Here is a 21,044-nt window from a genome sequence, read left to right as displayed (position 1 = left end):
CAGTATCTAGCACTATTAGTCATGAAAATGTTTTATGAACATTAATTTATCCATGCAGTAGACCTGTGAGGCAGACAAATCTTATCTTCATTTTACAGATGGGAAAGCTGAAGAAGAAAGAGAGGCAGGATTGAGAAACGTAAAATTCCTGGCTCCCATCTCCTGTTCTCACATCACAGCTTGTTGCTTACTCCTTTTGAGACTATAATCTTTCTGAAAAAAAAAATTAAAATCGAAATTCACAATACCACTTCCAGAGATACTAATAATTCACAAGACAATTGTAATTTTTCCCCATTTTGAACCTTATTAAGAAATCCATGGTATTTTGGTACTTTGACTCACACAGTCACCAGTTCACCCATTCATTATTAGGTATAGACATCTACCTATTGCGCTTTACTTTACCCTAAATATTTAGACCCCAGACTCCACCCTCCCCCTTCCCAACTAGTCTCTCCGATCAAGAAATCATGTAAATTGTTCAAGTATAGAAATCAGCAACAACACTTCCTTCCCACATCCACCTGCTCACCCATTATTCCAATATTATAAAAATTATCTTTCTCAAACCTAGCCAAATATGTTGGCTAGTCAGAGACCCCACTTTCCAGATGCCAATCACATATTTGGTTTATCCCAATCCACTTTATGTTTACTTGCTATGGGCCCCAGAATACTTTGCTCAACACAGCCTAGTACATTACTTAGTTACAAAAGAAAAGAAAAGAGAGTTAACTTATCTGCAGAATGTATTGAATTTTTAATTCCATTTTTGAAATTGTGGTTGTTATAAGTATACTAGTATCTGTTATATACATGGTGGGCAGCTATACAGAGTGCAGAGTTAAGGTGGTTTCTGAAATATGCAATGTAACATTTTCCAAATTTAAAGTCAGCACTAGAACTCAAGTCCTTAGCTCTAAAATCCTTGAATTAAAGGGAAAGTCTTTGTTTTGGTGGTGAAATATAAGTGAATCCTTATGTTCTTTCTAAGCTGCAGCCAACAAAGGGTAGATTGCACTCTCTCACACACATTATAAATAATTATTTACAACAATCATTAACTATTTACAGACTATTCTCTTCAAATATAGCCTATGCATTGGTTTTCAAAGAAGGGGACCGAAGGTCCAGGAATTGTCAGAGTTCACCTTGAAGAGTTTTTTTCCAATACTTCCCTCAGTGAAAGAGAGTTTGGGAAGGCAATGGGGGCTCTAACGATATAGAGCATAGGTGATCCAAAAAGACAAGAATATTCCTACCTTTGTAGCTCCTGGGACATCTACATTGATTTAACCCCATCCCCATTCTTCCCTAGCAGCACAGCTCCCTCACAAGCAATGGTAGTATTGTTCCTCTTTCCCTGCCCCACCATGCTTTTCTGTCTAAATTTAATTAAATTAAATTAAGGGATTTAGGTGATTAAATCCCTTAAATTTAGTGCCTCCATTTCCTCATCTGTAAAATGGGTGAAATAATCCTTGTACATTTATCACACCTCCCCTCCCCCCCAAGGATACATCACTTAATATTCAATGCTAAACCTTAAACTTAAAACATTTTTGTTAAGTAGGGAAGTATTATCATCTTTTTACAAGATGAAGCTATTGAAGCAGAAAGAGAAATGGTTTGCCCTAGGTCACCCAGGAGATCAGTGCAGAGCTGGGAATGTACTCCAGCCATTCCACACTCTCCTTGCTGTGCATACTAGCAAGCCTGCCATAATTTCTCTTTCACTGAAGTTTGAATAGTCTAAAATTTGCATTACAATTATATCCTACCATATAAGTAATAAGCACCAAAATATTATTTAACATTGGTTTATCTGCATTGCTTTTTATAATTAATTATTTTCAGTCTTCTAAGAGACTGTTAAAACAATTGAAATTAAAGTTTAAAACTAGCTTTTAACTATGGTATTTGACAGTGTTTTTTCATATCTACACATTCTTTTCAAGAAGTTTGGCAACTACCAAAAATCAGTGTTCTAATAGGAGCTAGCTAATCAGGACACGTGGAAGGTTGATAATTGAATATGGAGGATTTGATATTTGGAGACCCTACTCATTCAAGAATATTTGGATTCTGGGGGGAAAAAAAAAGTAAAATGATGGGAAAAGCCATATTACAAGAGCAGGCAAATAGGGAAATGAGGTTTGTTTGTGTTTTTAAAGTTGTTTTCTATACGGATGCTCATACCCTTTCAGGAGATAGCCATGTAAGGACATAAATAGTACTGACAAGAAGATGGATGGTATGAATAGAAAATAAGAGAAGTTTTTTCAGTGTCAAACAAGATGATCCAGTCATCACAGTCACCAAACATGCAGTCAGGATGGAAAAAGGATATATATATTTTGGGTGTGGAGCTTGACAATAGCAAAGTCCTCTTCTAACAACAACAGCAACAAACTGTTTCCAGCAATGCCAGCACACAGAGCTCTCGAGGCATGATTATAAAATGAGTGTCCTGTGACAGCCTAAATCCAGCCACTTTGGTGCAGAATCCTGCACCACTGAAGCCATTGGGCATGGGACCAAGCCCATACTGGATAATGTAATAGAGGTATCTAAAATAATGACTGGTATAGAGAAAATAAATCAGGCTTCCCTATTTACCCTCTTTCCTATAATAGAAGAGCAAAGGGATGCCCAATGAAAGTAAAAGGCAACAATACAACTTTTAAAAATCCACACAGCTAACCAGTACAGCCAGAGTTGTCCATTGACCATAAGGATTTTACATCATCCTCTGAAATATTAAGTCCTGGCCACTGTCAGAAACATGATATGGGACTAAATGGGACCATCGATCTCATCTGGTATAACAATTCCTAGCTGTCCTATGAATAGTCTTGTGAGATTTGAAAGTTTCCCCTCTCACCCTTGCATGTGTATGCTGCGCCTAACATCCAGATGCAAAACATTTTCCAATTGCTATTTGAAGACATTTGGCTCAGCAACTGGAGTTGATATTGATATTCTTCCACAAATTTGATTCACCATCTCTACAGACTATCAACTAAACAAACAATGGACTGCAAACAGATTACCATAGGATTCTGAAATGGAACAATAAGACATTTAATTATCATGCAACTCTTCTAGTTGTTTATTCTCTTCTCTGGTAAATCTCTAGACCAAATTGCGATTGGTGGGGAAATGGAGAAACCAGAGATGCGCACACACAGGGCTTACCAGACCATCCATGCTGCATGTAGAGCTACATCACGGGGGGTGGGAGGGGAGCGGTATTCTAGTTCCAATACAGTTGTCTGACACAGCTGACACAGTTAAAGCACATTTCCTTATTTGTAGCATAGATGTGACCTTGTGTGCTTCCAAAACATCCCTGAATTGTACTAAAGTCTTGGACACATCCAAGGCTTTAGCATGATTCAAGAACACTGTTAAGGTCTCATGTGTTGCAACATGGACTCCTAACACAGTTCTGGTTATCATGCAGATGATCTCATAGGTGAGTTAGACATCACTGAAGTCAACCCATTTATGCAATTCAATATCATCTGGATGATGTTTGTGTATAATCAATCCAGGGAGGCCAACTAGCAGAGCACTTCTTAACTGCATTTGAGAGAGAGGAGGCTTTTCACGGACATGGATGCTGAAAGTGTTTGTGAACACCACTTTGAAGATGGAGAGTACGTCTCTTTCCAGTTGTGACTAAAGTTCACTACAAGAAGTGCAAAGGTAAGATAATCCATCTCTCTATGCGAACCAAGGATTAAAAATTGATCTGTGGTTAAGACAAAGGACTGGGAGTTTGGGGACCAGGATTCTATTTTCCAGCTCTCCTGGAGCCTCTCTGTGGGACACTGGGCAAATCACTTACCCTATCTGTACCTCAGTTTGCTCATATGAAAAGTGGGAGGAATAACTACCTACCTACCTCATGACGGTGCTGAGGCTAAACTAGGGTTGCCAACTTTCTAATCGCACAAAACCGAACACCCTGTCCCGCCCCTTCCCTGTGGCCCTCCCCCTTGCTCACTACATTCCCCCTTTCTCACTACATTTCCCCTCCCTCGGTGCCTTGCTCTCCCTCACCCTCTCTCACTTTCACTGGGCTGGGGCAGGGGGTTGGGGTGTGAAAGAGGGTGAGGGTGTGGGCTCCAGGGTGGAGCCAGAAATGAGGGGTTCAGAGTGCGGGAGGGGACTCCGGGATGGGGCAGGGAGTTGGGGTGCAGAAGGGCGTGAGGGCTCCAGCTGGGGGTGCGGGCTCTGGGGTGGGGCTGGGCATGAGGGGTTTGGGGTGCAGGAGGGGGAGCCAGGTTGGGGGGTGAGGCTGAGGGATTTGGAATGTGGGAGGGGGCTGTGGGTTGAGGCAGGAGGTATGGGCTCTGGGCTAGGGGTGTGGGCTCTGGGCTGAGGCTGGGGATGAGGGTTTGGGATGCAGGAGGCGCTCCAGGTTTGGGGGGGGTCTCAGGGCTGGGGCAGTGGGTTGGGGCACGGGCTTACCTTGGGCAGCTCCCGGTCAGTGGCACAGTGGGACTAAGCAGGCTCCCTGCCTATCCTGGCTCTGTGCTGTGCCCCAGAAGTGTACAGCAGGTCCAGGTCCTACGCGGGGGGGAGCAACCAATGGGAGTGCGGAGCCAATGCTTGGGCAGAGGCAACGTGCAGAGCCCAATGGCCCCCCGACCTAGGAGCCGGACCTGCTGGCCACTTCCAGGGCGCAGCACGGTGCCAGGACAGGTAGGGACTAGCCTGCCTTAGCCCTGCAGCACCGCTGACCGGACTTTTAATGGCCTGGTTGGCGGTGCTGACCAGAGCAGCCAGGGTCCCTTTTCGACCTGGCAACCCTTGGCTAAATTAATACAGATTTCTAAAATCTTTTGAAATGCTTGAGTTGAAAATGCTTTAAGAAAAAAAAAATGGAATGCATTAAAGAGGCCCAGTACCATGAAGATGGATAAGATATATCAGTTACTTTAGTAACATGCATGTTACCAGATTGCCAAAACTCAGCAACAGAGCTAGGCCCAACCACTTAGCAAGAGTTTCTTGTTCCTCACAAACACAAAAAAAGAGGGAAGAGTTCATTATTGAGAACATTCACATCACTGTTCAGCAGCCACTCTACTGAGAAGCATTGGCAGGCTCAGAGAGAACTGCATCCAGTGCTCCTCAGATGGTCATTAGGACAGAATCATAGGACTGGAAGGGATCTCGAGAGGTCTGCTAGTCCAGTCTCTTGCTCTCAAGGCAGGACTAAGTATTATCTAGACCATCCCTGATGGATGTTTGTCTAACCTGCTTTTAAAAATCTCCAATGGTGGAGATTCCATAACCTCCGTAGGCAATTTATTCCAGTGCTTAACTCCTTGACAGCTAGGAAGTTTTTTCTAATGTCCAACCTAAACCATTCTTGCTGCAATTTAAGCCCATTGCTTCTTGTCCTATCCTCAGTGGTAAATTAGAACAATTTTTCTCCCTCCTCCTTGTAACAACCTTTTATGTACTTGAAAACTGTTATTATTTCTCCTATCACTCTTCTCCAGAGTAAACAAATCCAATATTCTCTCATAGGTCATGTTTTCTAGACCTTTAATCATTTTTGTTGCTCTTCTCTGAACTTTCTCCAATTTATCTATGGGTATGGCTACACCTGCAGATGTAGAGTGCTGTGAGTTAAACCAGTCCTCAGAGAGTGCAGTAGAGAAAGCACTGCAGTGTGTTCACACTGTCAGCTGCAAGCGTACTGGCGTGGCCACATTTGTGCACTTGCAGCGGCATTGGGGGCGGTGCATTATGGGCAGCTATCCCACAGAGCACCTTTTCCCATTCTGGCGCTGTGGCTTGTGGGAAGGGGGCGAAGGGGTGTGGGGCATTCTGGGTCCTGTCCCAACACCCAGTGATGCATCGGTTCGCATCCCAGCAATCCCTGTGCTTCCGACCACATTTGGCGCCATCTTTCAATGATTTTTATACTGCATGCTCTGTCTTCCCTTTCGGTCTGTGGGAATGGATCCTGAAGTGCTGAGGAATATGCTGATGGGTCTTGCCAGCATGCTGGGATGCAAACGGTCGACTTTTCCACTCCAAACTGGTTAGTGACCGATTGGTAGCTGTCTGGAGTTGCTGGCTTCCAGATTGCAATAGCCACCCGCTTCTCCATCATCAGAGCAGCTCTCAATCTCGTGTCCTTGCACCACAGGGTGGGGGCGAGCTCTCACATAGTCCCATGAAAGTGGCTTTTCTCATCCAAAAGTTCTGCAGCCACTGCTCGTCATCCCAGATTTGCATGATGATGTGATCCCACCGCTCAGTGCTTGTTTCCTGAGCCCAAAAGCCGCATTCCATGGTGGTGAGCATGTCCGTGAATGCCACAAGCAATCTTGTGTCATATGCATTATACAAGTCGACATCTTCATCAGACTCCTCACTGTCAGTTTGTAGCTTAAGGAGTAACTGGCTGGCTAAAATGCATGGTGATGGGGGTTGAGTGCAGTGGGTAAGGGTAGTAGTTTGCAGGGCTGGGTGGTGAAGCTACAGGTGTTGGAGGCAGCTGGTGGCGATAAGAACCTGGATGTTGGGGAAAGTGGATTGGAGGTGACATGGGGTCACAAGGGAAAGAGTTTTGGGACAAGGGCTGCAGGGCGGGGCAGATGCGGAAATGCTTTGCCTACATTGCTACGAGCGCCTGTATCGAGTCTGCTTGGCATTCCATAATGCTTAGCAGCCGCTCCGTGCTTAGGTGCGAGGGATCCGCATTCTGCTGGCAGACCCTCCTTTCACTCTCCCATCACTCCTGCGCTTTTTGATTTTCATTAAGGGTAATCATTACTTCATGCAGCATGTCCTCTTTGCTTCTACATGGCTGCTTCCTAATTCTTTGGAGTCTTTCGGCCGGTGATAACAAGGACGGCTGAGATCTCAAGGTTGCATCTGTAAAGCCAAAATGCAACGCTTAACAGAGGCAGCATTGTTCACACCAGACAGAGCAATGATTTGCCCATACTTAAAGAGAAGCACAGTCTACACAATAGCAGAAATTGCCCATCCCAAAGCGAGCGCACATAACCCACAGGAGCCCCAAAATGGTAAGTAAGCACAGGGGCAAGGGGGACTGATTGTTTCACGGCTGTACTGTGATTCTGTGCCTTGGGGAGAGCCAACAGCAGCAGGGGGCCCCTATACTGAACACTGTCCCCACATTTTCCACAGAAGTTCGTCCTGGAAGATATCTCGCTGCTGAGGGTGACCTGGGAAGCAAGGGAGGGTCTTCTGCCACAATGCGGCTTCTGCCCTGGCCCATACACAGCTTGCCTGTATGCAGCAATGGTCCCCCCGCTCCCTAAGACACAGTGATGCGGACATGTTAGCCTGACTGGGACAAGGAGCAAGTAGCTCTGCCAAGGAACCTGTGCAAGAGGTTTGCCCAGCTTCTGCATGAGACCTTTGAAGAGATCACTGGGGCCAATTACTGTGATGTGAGCACATCAACACCCTATTCCGCATCTAGGAATGCATGCAGCCCTAACCCTCCTCGCCCCAAGAGCCCGCACCGAACAACTTCCTTCCCAAAATAAAAGCCACTTACCGGGCACCTCCTCTGGTGTTTGTTCTTCCCCAAGCACTAGCCGCTGCAACTGGCTACCTTCCTCCTGGCTTAAGAACAGCTCCTGGCTGCATGCATTTAGGGATGCCAGGCTGTCCTCCTCAGTACCCTCGCTCCTGCTTTCCTCCTCCTCCTGCCTTGTTGAATTGGGCTCTGAAGTGTCCATGGTGGTCTTCGGAGTGGAGGTGGGGTCACCCCCAAGTATTGCGTCCAGCTCTTTGTAGAAACGGCAGGTTGTGGGGGCAGCACCAGAGTGGCGGTTTGCCTCACAGGCTTTGTGGTAGCCATTCCGCAGCTCCTTCGCTTTAACCCTGCACTGCTGTGCGTCCCGATCATGGCCCCTTTCCATCATGTCCCTTGATGTCTGCCCGAAGGTATCGTAATTCCTACGGCTGGAGCGCAGCTGGGACTGGACAACTTCCTCCCCCCAAACACTGATGAGATCCAGCACCTCGCCATTGCTCCATACTGGGGATCGCCTGGCGCTTGGAGGCATGGTCGCCTGGAAGGATTTGCTGAGAGCACTCCATGCCTTGCTGAGCAAACAGGAAGGGGATTTTCAAAATTCCCAGAGCATTTAAAGGTCTGACAGTTGGTCACCTGAGGGCAGGGCAGCAGAGTTCAAAGTGATGACCAGAGTGGGTAGAACTGGTATTGTGGGACACTTCTGGAGGCTGATCAGAGCGCATTAATAGACCAGGGCATCCACACTGGCCACACAGCGGTCCAGCCAGGGCACATCAAGCGTTATGCTTCTCGTCGAGGTGGATTACCAGGAATGTTCCAGCCACAGAGTCTGGGTGCTCTACGTGCCTTGTCAGTGTGGATGTGTCATGAGTTAGGGTGCCTGGGGCTGCTTTAAAGCGCTCTAACTTGCAAGTGTAGTCATGCCCTGAATCTTTCCTGAAATGTGGCACCCTGAACGGGACACAATACTCCACTTGAGGCCTAATCAGAGCGGAGTAGAGCGGAAGAATTACTTCTTGCGTGTTGCTTACAAGACTCCTTCCAATACATCACAGAATGATGTTCACTTTTTTTGCAACAGTGTTATACTGTTGACTCATATTTAGTTTGTGATTCACTATACCCCCGGATCCCTTTCCACAGTACTCCTTCTGACCCCCAGATCCATAGGCGCCGACTCCATGGGAGCTCCAGGGCTGGAGCACCCACAGGGAAAAAATGGTGGGTGCTGAGCACCCACTGGCAGTCCTCCTATCAGCTCCCTCCCATCTCCCTATGCCTTGTGCCTGCCGGCGGGCCCTGCACATCAGCGCCTTCCCCTTCCTCCCCCCCGTGCCTCCCACCCACCACGAACAGCTGTTTCACAGTGTGCAGGAGGCTGAGCGGGGGAGTGGGGAGGAGCGAGGATGCGGCACGCTCGGGGGAGGGGGCAGAACTGGGCGCAAAGAGGCAGGGTGGGGGTGGAACGGGGGCAGGAAGAGGCGGGGCATGGGTGGGGCCTTGGGGAAAGGGGTGGAGTGGGGGCGGGTCCTGGGGTGAAGCCAGGGGTCGAGCATCCCCTGGGACTTTGAAAAGTTGGCGCCTGTGCCCAGATCCCTTTCTGCAGTACTCCTTCCTCGGCAGTCATTTCCCATTTTGTATGTGTGCAACTCATCGTTCCTTCCTAAGTGGAATACTTTGCATTTGTCCTTATTGAATTTCATCCTGTTTATGTCAGACCATTTCTCCAGTTTGTCCAGATCATTTTGAATATTAACCCTATCCTCCAAAGCACTTGCAGCCCCCCTCCCATCTTGGTAACATAAGGGTCCATCTAGCCCAGTATCCTGTCTTCCGACAGTGGCCAATGCCAGGTGCCCCGGAGGGAATGAACAGAACAGATAATCATAGATTCATAGATATTTAGGTCAGAAGGGACCATTAGGATCATCTAGTCTGACCTCCTGCACAACGCAAGCCACAGAATTTCACCCCCACTCCTGCAAAAAACCTCACACCTATATCTGTGCTATTGAAGTCCTCAAATCGTGGTTTAAAGACTTCAAGGAGCAGAGAATCCTCCAGCAAGTGACCCGTGCCCCATGCGACAGAGGAAGGCGAAAAACCTCCAGGGCCTCTTCCAATCTGCCCTGGAAGAAAATTCCTTCCCGACCCCAAATATGGCGATCAGCTAAACCCTGAGCATATGGGCAAGATTCATCAGCCAGATACTACAGAAAATTCTTTCCTGGGTAACTCAGATCCCACCCCATCTAATATCCCATCAGAGGCCATTGGGCCTATTTACCATGAATATTTAATTACCAATACCATGTTATCCCGTCATACCATCTCCTCCATAAACTTATCGAGTTTAATCTTAAAGCCAGATAGATCTTTTGCCCCCACTGCATCCGTTGGAAGGCTATTCCAAAACTTCGCTCCTCTGATGGTTAGAAACCTTCGTCTAATTTCTAGTCTAAATTTCCTGGTGGCCAGTTTATATCCATTTGTTCTTGTGTCCACATTGGTACAGAACTTAAATAATTCCTCTCCCTCTCCAGTATTTATCCCTCTGATATATTTATAGAGAGCAATCATATCTCCCCTCAACCTTCTTTTAGTTAGGCTAAACAAGCCAAGCTCCTTGAGTCTCCTTTCATAAAACAAGTTTTCCATTCCTCGGATCATCCTAGTAGCCCTTCTCTGTACCTGTTCCAGTTTGAATTCATCCTTCTTAAACATGGGAGACCAGAACTGCACACAGTATTCTAGGTGAGGTCTCACCAGTGCTTTGTATAACGGTACTAAAACCTCCTTATCCCTACTGGAAATACCTCTCCTGATGCATCCCAAGACCGCATTAGCTTTTTTCACGGCCATATCACATTGGCGGCTCATAGTCATCCTATGATCAACCAATACTCCAAGGTCCTTTTCCTCCTCCGTTACTTCTAATTGATGTGTCCCTAGCTTATAACTAAAAGTCTTGTTATTAATCCCTAAATGCATGTCCTTACACTTCTCACTATTAAATTTCATCCTATTACTATTACTCCAGTTTACAAGGTCATCCAGATCCTCCTGTAGGATATCCCGGTCCTTCTCTAAATTGGCAATACCTCCCAGCTTTGTATCATCCGCAAACTTCATTAGCACACTCCCACTTTTTGTGCCAAGGTCAGTAATAAAAAGATTAAATAAGATTGGTCCCCAAACCGATCCTTGAGGAACTCCACTGGTAACCTCCCTCCAGCCTGACAGTTCACCTTTCGGTAGGACCCGTTGTAGTCTCCCCTTTAACCAATTCCTTATCCACCTTTCAATTTTTCTATTGATCCCCATCTTATCCAATTTAACTAATAATTCCCCATGTGGCACGGTATCAAACGCCTTACTGAAATCTGGGTAAATTAGATCCACTGTGTTTCCTTTGTCTAAAAAATCTGTTACTTTCTCAAAGAAGGAGATCAGGTTGGTTTGGCACGATCTACCTTTTGTAAAACCATGTTGTATTTTGTCCCATTTACCATTGACTTCAATGTCCTTAACTACCTTCTCCTTCAAAATTTTTTCCAAGACCTTGCATACTACAGATGTCAAACTAACAGGCCTATAATTACCCGGATCACTTTTTTTCCCTTTCTTAAAAATAGGAACTATGTTAGTAATTCTCCAATCATACGGTACAACCCCTGAGTTTACAGATTCATTAAAAATTCTTGCTAATGGGCTTGCAATTTCATGTGCCAATTCCTTTAATATTCTTGGATGAAGATTATCTGGGCCCCCCGATTTAATCCCATTAAGCTGTTTGAGTTTCGCTTCTACCTCAAATATGGTAATGTCTACCTCCATATCCTCATTCCCATTTGTCATGCTACCATTATCCCTAAGATCCTCTTTAGTCTTATTAAAGACTGAGACAAAGTATTTGTTTAGATATTGGGCCATGCCTAGATTATCCTTGACCTCCACTCCATCCTCAGTGTTTAGCGGTCCCACTTCTTCTTTCTTTGTTTTCTTCTTATTTATATGGCTATAGAACCTTTTACTATTGGTTTTAATTCTCTTTGCAAGGTCATCAAGTGATCCACCCCTGTCGCCCATTCCCAGTTTCTGACAAACAGTTTGTGGTATCGTCCACAAACTTTATGAGTGTACTCTCTATGCCATATTATCTATATCATTGATGAAGATATTGAAGAGAACTGGACCCAGAACTGATCCCTGTACTTGATATGCCTTTCCAGCTTGACTGTGTACCACTGATAAGTACTCTCTGGGAACAGTTTTCCAACCAGTTATGCACTCACCTTATAGTAGCTCCATTTAGATTGTATTTCCCTAGTTTGTTTATGAGGTCATGTGAAACAGTATCAAAAGCCTTACTAAAGTCAAGATATATCACATCTACTGCTTCCCCCCTATCCACAAGGCTTGTTACCCTGTCAAAGAAAGCTATTAGGTTGGTTTGACACAATTTGTTCTTGACAAATCCATGCTGACTGTTACTTATCACCTTATTATCTTCTGGGTGTCTACAAATTGATTACTTAATTATTTGCTCCATTATCTTTCACAGTACTGAAGTTATGCTGACTGGTCTGTAATTCTCCGGGTTGTTCTTATTCCACTTTTTATATATTTACCCTTTTCCAGTCCTCTGGAAGCGCACCTATCTTCCATGACTTTTCAAAGATAATCGATAATGGCTCAGATATCTCCTCAGTCAGCTTCTTGAGTATTCTAGAATGTATTTCATCAGGCCTTAGCGACTTGAAGACATCTAACTTGTCTAAGTATTTTTTAACTTGTTCTTTCCCTGTTTTAGCCTGTTATCCTACCTCATTTTCACTGGCATTATATGTCCAAGCGCTACTAAACTTTTTGGTGAAAATTGAAACAAAAAAGTAATTTAGCACTTCTACCATTTCCATATTTTCTGTTATTGTTTCCTGCCACCCCTGAGTAATGGGCCTACCCTGTTCTTGGTCTTCCTCTTGCTTCTAATGTATTTGTAGAATTTGTTTTGTTACCTTTATGTCTCTAGTTAGTTTAATCTCGTTTTGTGCCTTGGCCTTTCTAATTTTTTCCTACATGCTTGCATTGTTTGTTTATATGCATCCTTTGTAATTTGACCTAGTTTCCACTTTTTGTAGGACTCCTTTTTGAGTTTTGGATAATTGAAGATCTCCTAGTTAAGCCAGGGTGATCTCTTGCCAGACGTCCTATCTTTCCTATGCAGTGGAATACTTTGCTCTTGTACCCTAAATGATTTCTCTTTGAAAAACTGCCAACTGTCTTGAACTCTTTTCTCCCTTAGACTTGCTTCCCATGGCATCTTACCTACCAACTCCCTGAGTTTGCTGAACTCTGCCTTCTTGAAATCCATTATCTTTATTGTGCTGTTTTCCCTCCTACCATTCCTTAGAATCATGAACTCTATCATTTTAAGAAAAGGAGTACTTGTGGCACCTTGGAGACTAACAAATTTATTTGAGCATAAGCTTTCGTGAGCTACAGCTCACTTCATTGGATGCAAGCTCACGAAAGCTTATGCTCAAATAAATTTGTTAGTCTCTAAGGTGCCACAAGTACTCCTTTTCTTTTTGCGAATACAGACTAACACGGCTACTACTCCGAAATCTATCATTTTATGATCACTTTCACCCAAGCTGCCTTCCACTTTCAAATTCTCAACCAGTTCCTCCCTCTTTGTCAAAATCAAATCTAGAAAAGTCTCTCCACCTTCTAGAGGACCTAATTATTTGCAAGAGCTCAAGATACTTGAGATGGTGGTGGAAAATGAGCTATAAGTTGCTTTCCCCCCTTCCCAGTCAGTCCTGGAAATGAAAAGAAGGCAGGGCGAACTGTCAGTTTTCTCCACCTCTTGACCTGCCATGAGTGAGAGGGTCGGATCTGAACTGGTGCCAATTTCCACTCCAGTTTTGCTGCTAGAGTGGGAGAGGAGGCTTTTGTGTGTGTTACTGAGTCATCAGTGAGGATCCTGAAGGTATGTGCAATGCTCCACCTGCCATGGCATCATGCTTGTGCCCAAGACAGCGCATCAGCAGAAGAGGCTGTATCCTCCCGGCTCTGAGAGAGATGTAGGAGAAGCACCTAGACCCCAGAGGCTTGTGAAAAAGCCCAGCAGCAGCACACAGACTTCTGGGTGTAACTCCCACGTGAAAACTGTGGTAACCCAACCTGAGAAGCGGGGGGGAGGGGCTCTTTCAGTGAGTGATTACAAGAATAGGAGCGGGGAAATCACTAGTAGCGTGAGAACAGGGTGGAGGCAAACCACCTCCCCCCAACAAAACGTCAGCACAGTCCCTACGATAAAGCTCCCCTCTCCCTAAGTCACCAATCCACGCGCTCAGCCCTGCGCAAGTCACCCTCGCACCCCGGCTTCACCCCACCGCCCCCAGCCACATTCTGTGGGCTGTGCGGAGCCGGCCTTGGAAACCACAACTCCCGGCCGCCTGTGCGCGCCGACAACACCTCGTTCCGCGGTGCTCACCCTGGGACCTGCAGTCCGCCCGCGCCTCCCCAGGCATGAGGGCGCGGCGCGGCGCGGCCGTACTACAACTCCCGGCGTGCCTCGGCGCCCTCGGCGCCTTTCTCCGCTCTCACCTTCCTGTCTTCGCGGCGAGAAAATAAGCCTGAAGTTCCCTGCGATCAGCTGATCCCCTCTGACAAGAAGGGAGACGGAGGCGAGGAGCTGGGGAACTGGCACAAGCACCCCGCGGGGGCAGCCAGCCTGTTGGGTGGGGCTAACACAGCCATCCCGGGGGCTACACCTCAACGTGGTGGGGGAGCAGGAGAGAGGCAGACTCCCCCCAGGCTGCTGAGAGGAGGAGGAGGAGGAGGAGGAAGAGGCGGCCGAGATCTGACTCCTTAGTCACTAAGTACTGGAGGGAGGAAGAGGAGGAGGAGGAGGAAGGTGCCTGCTGTTTTGTAAACAATAGACAGGGTCGTGGAGTCCCTTTCGGGGGGCCTTCTTTGTTTCTAGGCACAGTATACACCATCCCCCCTCGCAAACCCGCCTGCCCGGTGATAGTGTTGCTGTTGTTTAACAGAAGGAATTACTGCTTTTTAAAAAAACTGTTTAACATGACAAAATGTTGTTTAGTCTGGTTTAAGGTAGGTGAATGGTGAAAGAATGAGCAGGCAAGCAGCCGATACTACTGTTATTTAGTAAATGTAGAATTGTTTAAAGAAATGTGAAGTGACTAAAGAAAACATTTGTTTTAGCTCCAGGCAGAGTCTGTATTTGGAGTGATCAAGACACAAGTGTAAACAGCGCATAGGTGCAGTTTAACTCTCCTTGGCACCTCTCCCCCTGCCCTATCATTGATGATATTTTTTAATAAGTTATTGCTTTAAACAAGTGTTTAAAATGACCAAGAAAAAAATTGTTGGTTGTTTTGATTTAAAGTAGGTGAAGTACCAGGCCACAAATATAATCAATCACCTTCAATTTTTAAAAAGTTGTTTGTTTTTTACATACATTTTAAATGACAGGTTAGCTGACTTAGTCACGATAGGCTTTGTGTATGGGGTGGCAACTGTAAACAAGTGTGGTCAGACAAAGACTAGTTGATCTGCAATGTACATGTAGCAGCTATTGGTTTTAGTAGCCTTATTTTGGAAATACTGTGTGTGTGAGGGAGCAAACAAACATCAGTGTGGTTATAATAACTTAGATTTTGTATCCAGAATCACAGGGCTGAGCATACAAGGAGAATTTCTTCTTTGGGAAAGCAGATCAGGAAAGTCCCTGGAGTGCTGTGAACTCTGAGGGAGGAGCTTAACTGTGGGGTGAGGCTAGTGAATTTTCTAGGGAGCCAATGCTAGACACTGTGCATTTCTAAGGTTATCTACTTTCTTCTTAAGATCATATGTTACTAATTAAAAGAAACCTTTTTTTCCCCCCTCGGCTCTAGGTGTTCCAGGGAAACGTTTGAACCTGTCTATTGAAATACCCCAGTCTGATTTCTCTACATCACTGAAACTACAGCTTCAAGTTAAGCAGAAAACCCTGTGGGTCAGCAATTGAAACAACCAACCTTGTTTAAGGTTATTTTAGAGAAAGAACACTTCATCTGCACTTTACTTATCATTAAACCTTTTGGGGGGGGGGGTAGAGGGAAAGAGAGATTCAATGTTCAGGCGGGTACAGATCTTTACAGCAGCAGTCGTTACATTGTTTATAAAGTTAAGAATCCAAAGTCTTTTTTTGCAGCTTTTTGTCCTTGTGAAGACAGATTAATTTTACAACTGAAAGCTCTTGAAAACCTGTATATGTTTCCATTAAAAAAAACAAAAAACCTGGTCAGATAAATACAACTTAAAAAAGCTGAAGATGAGTGCTCACGCTCCAACAGCCGAGAAGGGACTGAACACAGCGCTCCTGTGTCAGGAAAGCTATGATTGCAGTGGGAACGATGAAGCAATCTTTGAGTGCGATGAGTGTGGGACCCTGCAATGCCAGTCCTGTGAAGAAGAGTTGCACAAGCAGGAAAGGCTGCGAAACCATGAACGTACCCGTATAAGACCTGGCCACATCCCTTACTGTGACAACTGCAAGGGTGCCAATGGGAATATAATGCACAACAGTGCCACAGGATCCAGGCAGAGGGCAGCAATGAGGTGCCAGATGTGCAAAACAAACCTATGCGTGGAGTGTCAGAAGAGGATGCATGCTGGGGGAAACAAAAGAAAACACCCAATTACCATGTACCATGGTAGCAAATCCCAAGAGGAAGAGGAGGAAGGGATGGATGAGGAGACCAAAAGAAGGAGGATGGCAGAAAAGGTTGCTAGTTTCCTCCTGGTGGATGAAACAGAAGAGATTCAGGTAAGAACTATTATATCTTTTGAACAGACAAGATATTTTAGTTTCTGTGTTACCCACACTTCTTGATAGTTCTGTTAGACTAAAGAATTCTTCAAGTGGAGTCTAAGTAGTAAGACACTTGAATCGTAAAACAGCAGTAATGATGAAATTTGGATAATCTGCTCTTGGTGCTAAATTAGCATCCTTGGCCAAAGTGGACTCCTTGTTGTTTTTGCTGATAGTGCTCAGGAATTTTCTTACATGACTAGCATATGAAAATAGTTATCATCCAAGAAGGGAATCCTCTCCTGCTGAGGTTGTCAAAAGATAAGCCCTTTGCACAGCAGAAGTCTTCTCTGGGAGAGATCATGTGATAATGAGCAGAGCTGTGAGAAGAACTGGGTGGACTAATGGAGAACAGATCAAAGTAAGCTCTTAGCTCAGAATGACCACTGCAGGAGAGCCTATTTTACCATCACCCTGATTAGTGTATAATAAATACTACTACCAGGCATGAGGGGCAGCATGGGAGAAAGCACAAAGGTACTGTTTTGAAAATTATCAGAGAGGTAGCTGTGTTAGTCTGGATCTGTAAAAGCGGCAAAGAGTCCTGTGGCACCTTATAGACTAGACTAAGAGACGTATTGGAGCATAAGCTTTCGTGGGTGAATACCCACTTCGTCGGATGCATGAGTATTCACCCACGAAAGCTTATGCTCCAATACGTCTGTTATTCACCCACGAAAGCTTATGCTCCAATACGTCTCTTAGTCTAGTCTATAAGGTGCCACAGGACTCTTTGCCTGTTTTGAAAATCTAACCAGTGGATGGTGGAGGCTGGCATCAGAGGTGGGTGACGGACTGATTGGCAAGAGGAGTCAATATCATCTCTCACTATGTAGAAATACTCTGAAGGGCCTTGAAAGTGGCTTATATGTGATGCAATAGAGAAGTGAGAGCCAGTGGAAGGGTTCAAAGACGGGGTGACCTAGACAGAGTGATGAGCTAGGAAAATGACCTATCCAGCAGCATTCAACATGGATAGGAGTGGGGCAAAACTGAGTTTGTTAAGGCTAAAGAAAAGGATGTTGCAGTAGTCGAGACATGAGATGAGAGTTTTAGTTGTACGGATGGTTACAAGAGGCCATATCTTTGAGATGTTCTGCAGAAAGAATCTGAAAGATTTAGATGTAGCCTGAATGTGAGGACTTAGAGAGAGGTCTGAGTCAAAAATCATTTCCAGGTTACAGGTCTGAGTGACCGGCAGGATGGTGGTGGTATCCACAGGGATCAAGAAAGAAGGTAGTCTCCCTTCCCCACAAGCCCTTCCTACTAAGCGCTCACAGTGAGGTTGAGCTGACTGCTAGATATCCATGATGGCACGTAAGAGACAGGCTGAGATTTTATTTTTAACAGGTGCTCCCTGTAAACATCCTCAGAACTTGCTCATTATCTTCAAAACTCTCCTTTGTCATGAAACCTACAAAAAACTTAGCAGTGGTTATGCTGCTGGTGTGTTGAGTCCACTGCTTATCATGCTGACCAGTCCTGTCTTATTGTTTCTTCCCTATCTGTATCCATCTGTTGTGTCTTGTCTTATACTTAGATTATAAGCCCCTTTGGGCAGGGACCATCTTCTTGTTCTGTGTTTATACAGCGGTTAGCACAATGGGGTTCTGGGCTCTGAGTACGGTTCCTAGGCACTATGGTACTACAAATAATAGGTTAGCTTTACTAAACTTTTCATCTTACCTCTTATAGTAGCTTTGGCCTAAGAATCACAGAAAACTGATGTAATGGGTGGTTCTTACCACAGAGTGTGAATTCAATCCTTTGGTGTAGTCTCACCATCAGTAGCAGGTGGGATAATATCAGTTTGTCCAAGACTACAATTATGTAATGTACACGCTTAGGTAGAGTAAGCAGCCTCCTGGGCTCCAGCTGATCATGGAGATGGATCATGCAAGTGCTGGAGGAACCAACTAGGGGCAGAGCTCTTCTTGATCTGCTGCTCACAAACCGGGAAGAATTAGTAGGGGAAGCGAAAGTGGATGGGAACCTGGGAGGCAGTGACCATGAGATGGTCGAGTTCAGGATCCTGACACAGGGAAGAAAGGAGAGCAGCAGAATACGGACCCTGGACTTCAGAAAAGCAGACTTTGACTCCCTCAGGGAACTGATGGGCAGGATCCCCTGGGAGAATGACATGAGGGGGAAAAGGAGTCCAGGAGAGCTGGCTGCATTTTAAAAAATCCTTATTGAGGTTACAGGGACAAACCATCCCGATGTGTAGAAAGAATAGTAAATATGGCAGGCAAGCAGCTTGGTTTAACAGTGAAATCCTTGCTGATCTTAAACACAAAAAGGAAGCTTAGAAGAAGTGGAAGATTGGACAAATGACCAGGGAAGAGTATAAAAATATTGCTCGGGCATGCAGGAGTGAAATCAGGAAGGCCAAATCACACCTGGAGTTGCAGCTAGCAAGAGATGTTAAGAGTAACAAGAAGGGTTTCTTCAGGTATGTTAGCAACAAGAAGAAAGCCAAGGAAAGTGTGGGCCCCTTACTGAATGAGGGAGGCAACCTAGTGACAGAGGATGTGGAAAAAGCTAATGTACTCAATGCTTTTTTTGCCTCTGTCTTCACAAACAAGGTCAGCTCCCAGACTACTGCACTGGGCATCACAGCATGGGGAGGAGGTGACCAGCCCTCTGTGGAGAAAGAAGTGGTTTGGGACTATTTAGAAAAGCTGGACGAGCACAAGTCCATGGGGCCGGATGCACTGCATCCGAGAGTGCTAAAGGAATTGGCGGATGTGATTGCAGAGCCATTGGCCATTATCTTTGAAAACTCATGGCAATCGGGGGAAGTCCCGGATGACTGGAAAAAGGCTAATGTAGTGCCCATCTTTAAAAAAGGGAAGAAAGAGGTTCTTGGGAACTACAGGCCAGTCAGCCTCACCTCAGTCCCTGGAAAAATCATGGAGCAGGTCCTCAAGGAATCAATTCTGAAGCACTTAGAGGAGAGGATAGAGATCAGGAACAGTTAGCATGGATTCACCAAGGGCAAGTCATGCCTGACTAATCTAATTGCCTTCTATGATGAGATAACTGGCTCTGTGGATGAGGGGAAAGCAGTGGACGTGTTGTTCCTTGACTTTAGCAAAGCTTTTGACGCGGTCTCCCACAGTATTCTTGCGAGCAAGTTAAAGAAGTATGGGCTGGATGAATGGACTATAAGGTGGATAGAAAGTTGGCGAGATTGTCAGGCTCAACGGGTAGTGATCAATGGCTCCATGTCTAGTTGGCAGCCAGTATCAAGTGGAGTGCCCCAAGGGTCGGTCCTGGGGCCGGTTTTGTTCAGTATCTTCATAAATGATCTGGAGGACGGTGTGGATTGCACCCTCAGCAAGTTTGCAGATGACACTAAACTGGGAGGAGAGGTAGATACGCTGGAGGGTAGGGATAGGATACAGAGGGACCTAGACAAATTGGAGGATTGGGCCAAAAGAAATCTGATGAGGTTCAACAAGGACAAGTGCAGAGTCAGCACTTAGGACGGAAGAATCCCATGCATCGCTACAGACTAGGGATCAAATGGCTAGGCAGCAGTTCTGTAGAACAGGACCTAGGGGTTACAGTGGACGAGAAGCTAGATATGAGTCAACAGTGTGCCCTTGTTGCCAAGAAGGCTAATGGCATTTTGGGATGTATAAGTAGGGGCATTGCCAGCAGATCGAGGGACGTGATCGTTCCCCTCTGTTTGACACTGGTGAGGCCTCATCTGGAGTACTGTGTCCAGTTTTGGGCTCCACGTTACAAGAAGGATGTGGAAAAATTGGAAAGAGTCCAGCAGAGGGCAACAAAAATGATTAGGGGACTGGAACACATGATTTATGAGGAGAGGCTGAGGGAACTGGGATTGTTTAGTCTGCAGAAGAGAAGAATGAGGGGGGATTTGATAGCTGCTTTCAACTACCTGAAAGGGAGTTCCGAAGAGGATGGATCTAGACTGTTCTCAGTGGTAGCAGATGACAGAACAAGGAGTAATGGTCTCAAGTTGCAGTGGGGGAGGTTTAGGTTGGATATTAGGAAAAACTTTTTCACTAGGAGGGTGGTGAAACACTGGAATGCGTTACCTAGGGAGGTGGTGGAATCTCCTTCCTTAGAAGTTTTTAAGGTCAGGCTTGACAAAGCCCTGGCTGGGATGATTTAGTTGGGGATTGGTCCTCCTTTGAGCAGGGGGTTGGACTAGATGACCTCCTGAGGTTCCTTCCAACCCTGATATTCTATGATTCTATGGTTGATCATGTGCATTCTGCCTTCTGTAGCATGAGGTGACTGACTTATGAACCTAGAGCAGCAGTCATAAGAGACAGCTAGGCCTCTTGTTTTCAGTCAAAGTGGGGCAAGGAAAAAAGCTTTGTTGCTAGAGTTTCTTAACAAAGAGAGGAAGAAAGCTTCCTGCAGTGAGTTACAAGGGCTTAGGTTCCTGGAAGCCACAATGTTAAATGGAGAAAGGAGGGTCCACTTATTGTTGATTCTCTCAGCTGAAACTCCCACAGCAACCAACGTCTCCCTCTCCAATGTAAGAATTTTACTTTCCTTGTTAACAGAGCAACCCTTTCCACCTCCTGAGTCCAGCCCCATGCTTGAGTTTCTCTGTAACCCCTGTAG

At 45.5% G+C, this 21,044-nt stretch overlaps 1 protein-coding gene across 2 annotated transcripts in view; it reads left to right on the top strand.

Annotated features, from left to right (window-relative positions):
* The first annotated feature begins 15,468 nt into the window (after positions 1-15,468).
* Positions 15,469-21,044, top strand: part of ZFYVE1 (zinc finger FYVE-type containing 1) — a 39,979-nt gene continuing 34,403 nt past the window's right edge. The window contains exons 1-2 of one of the 2 annotated variants that reach the window (XM_074955595.1): positions 15,499-15,610; positions 15,777-16,391. In XM_074955595.1, the coding sequence (XP_074811696.1) occupies positions 15,897-16,391 (495 nt within the window). In that variant the 5' untranslated portion in view covers positions 15,499-15,610; positions 15,777-15,896. Of the gene's footprint in view, positions 16,392-21,044 lie in introns of both variants that reach the window. The other variant, XM_074955594.1, reaches the window with a different exon arrangement.

Source organism: Natator depressus, chromosome 6 (genome assembly GCF_965152275.1).
Source record: "Natator depressus isolate rNatDep1 chromosome 6, rNatDep2.hap1, whole genome shotgun sequence".
NCBI classification, from domain to species: Eukaryota; Metazoa; Chordata; order Testudines; family Cheloniidae; genus Natator; species Natator depressus.
Note: the sequence above shows the minus strand (reverse complement) of the source record. Positions and strands in the feature narration are given on the sequence as shown.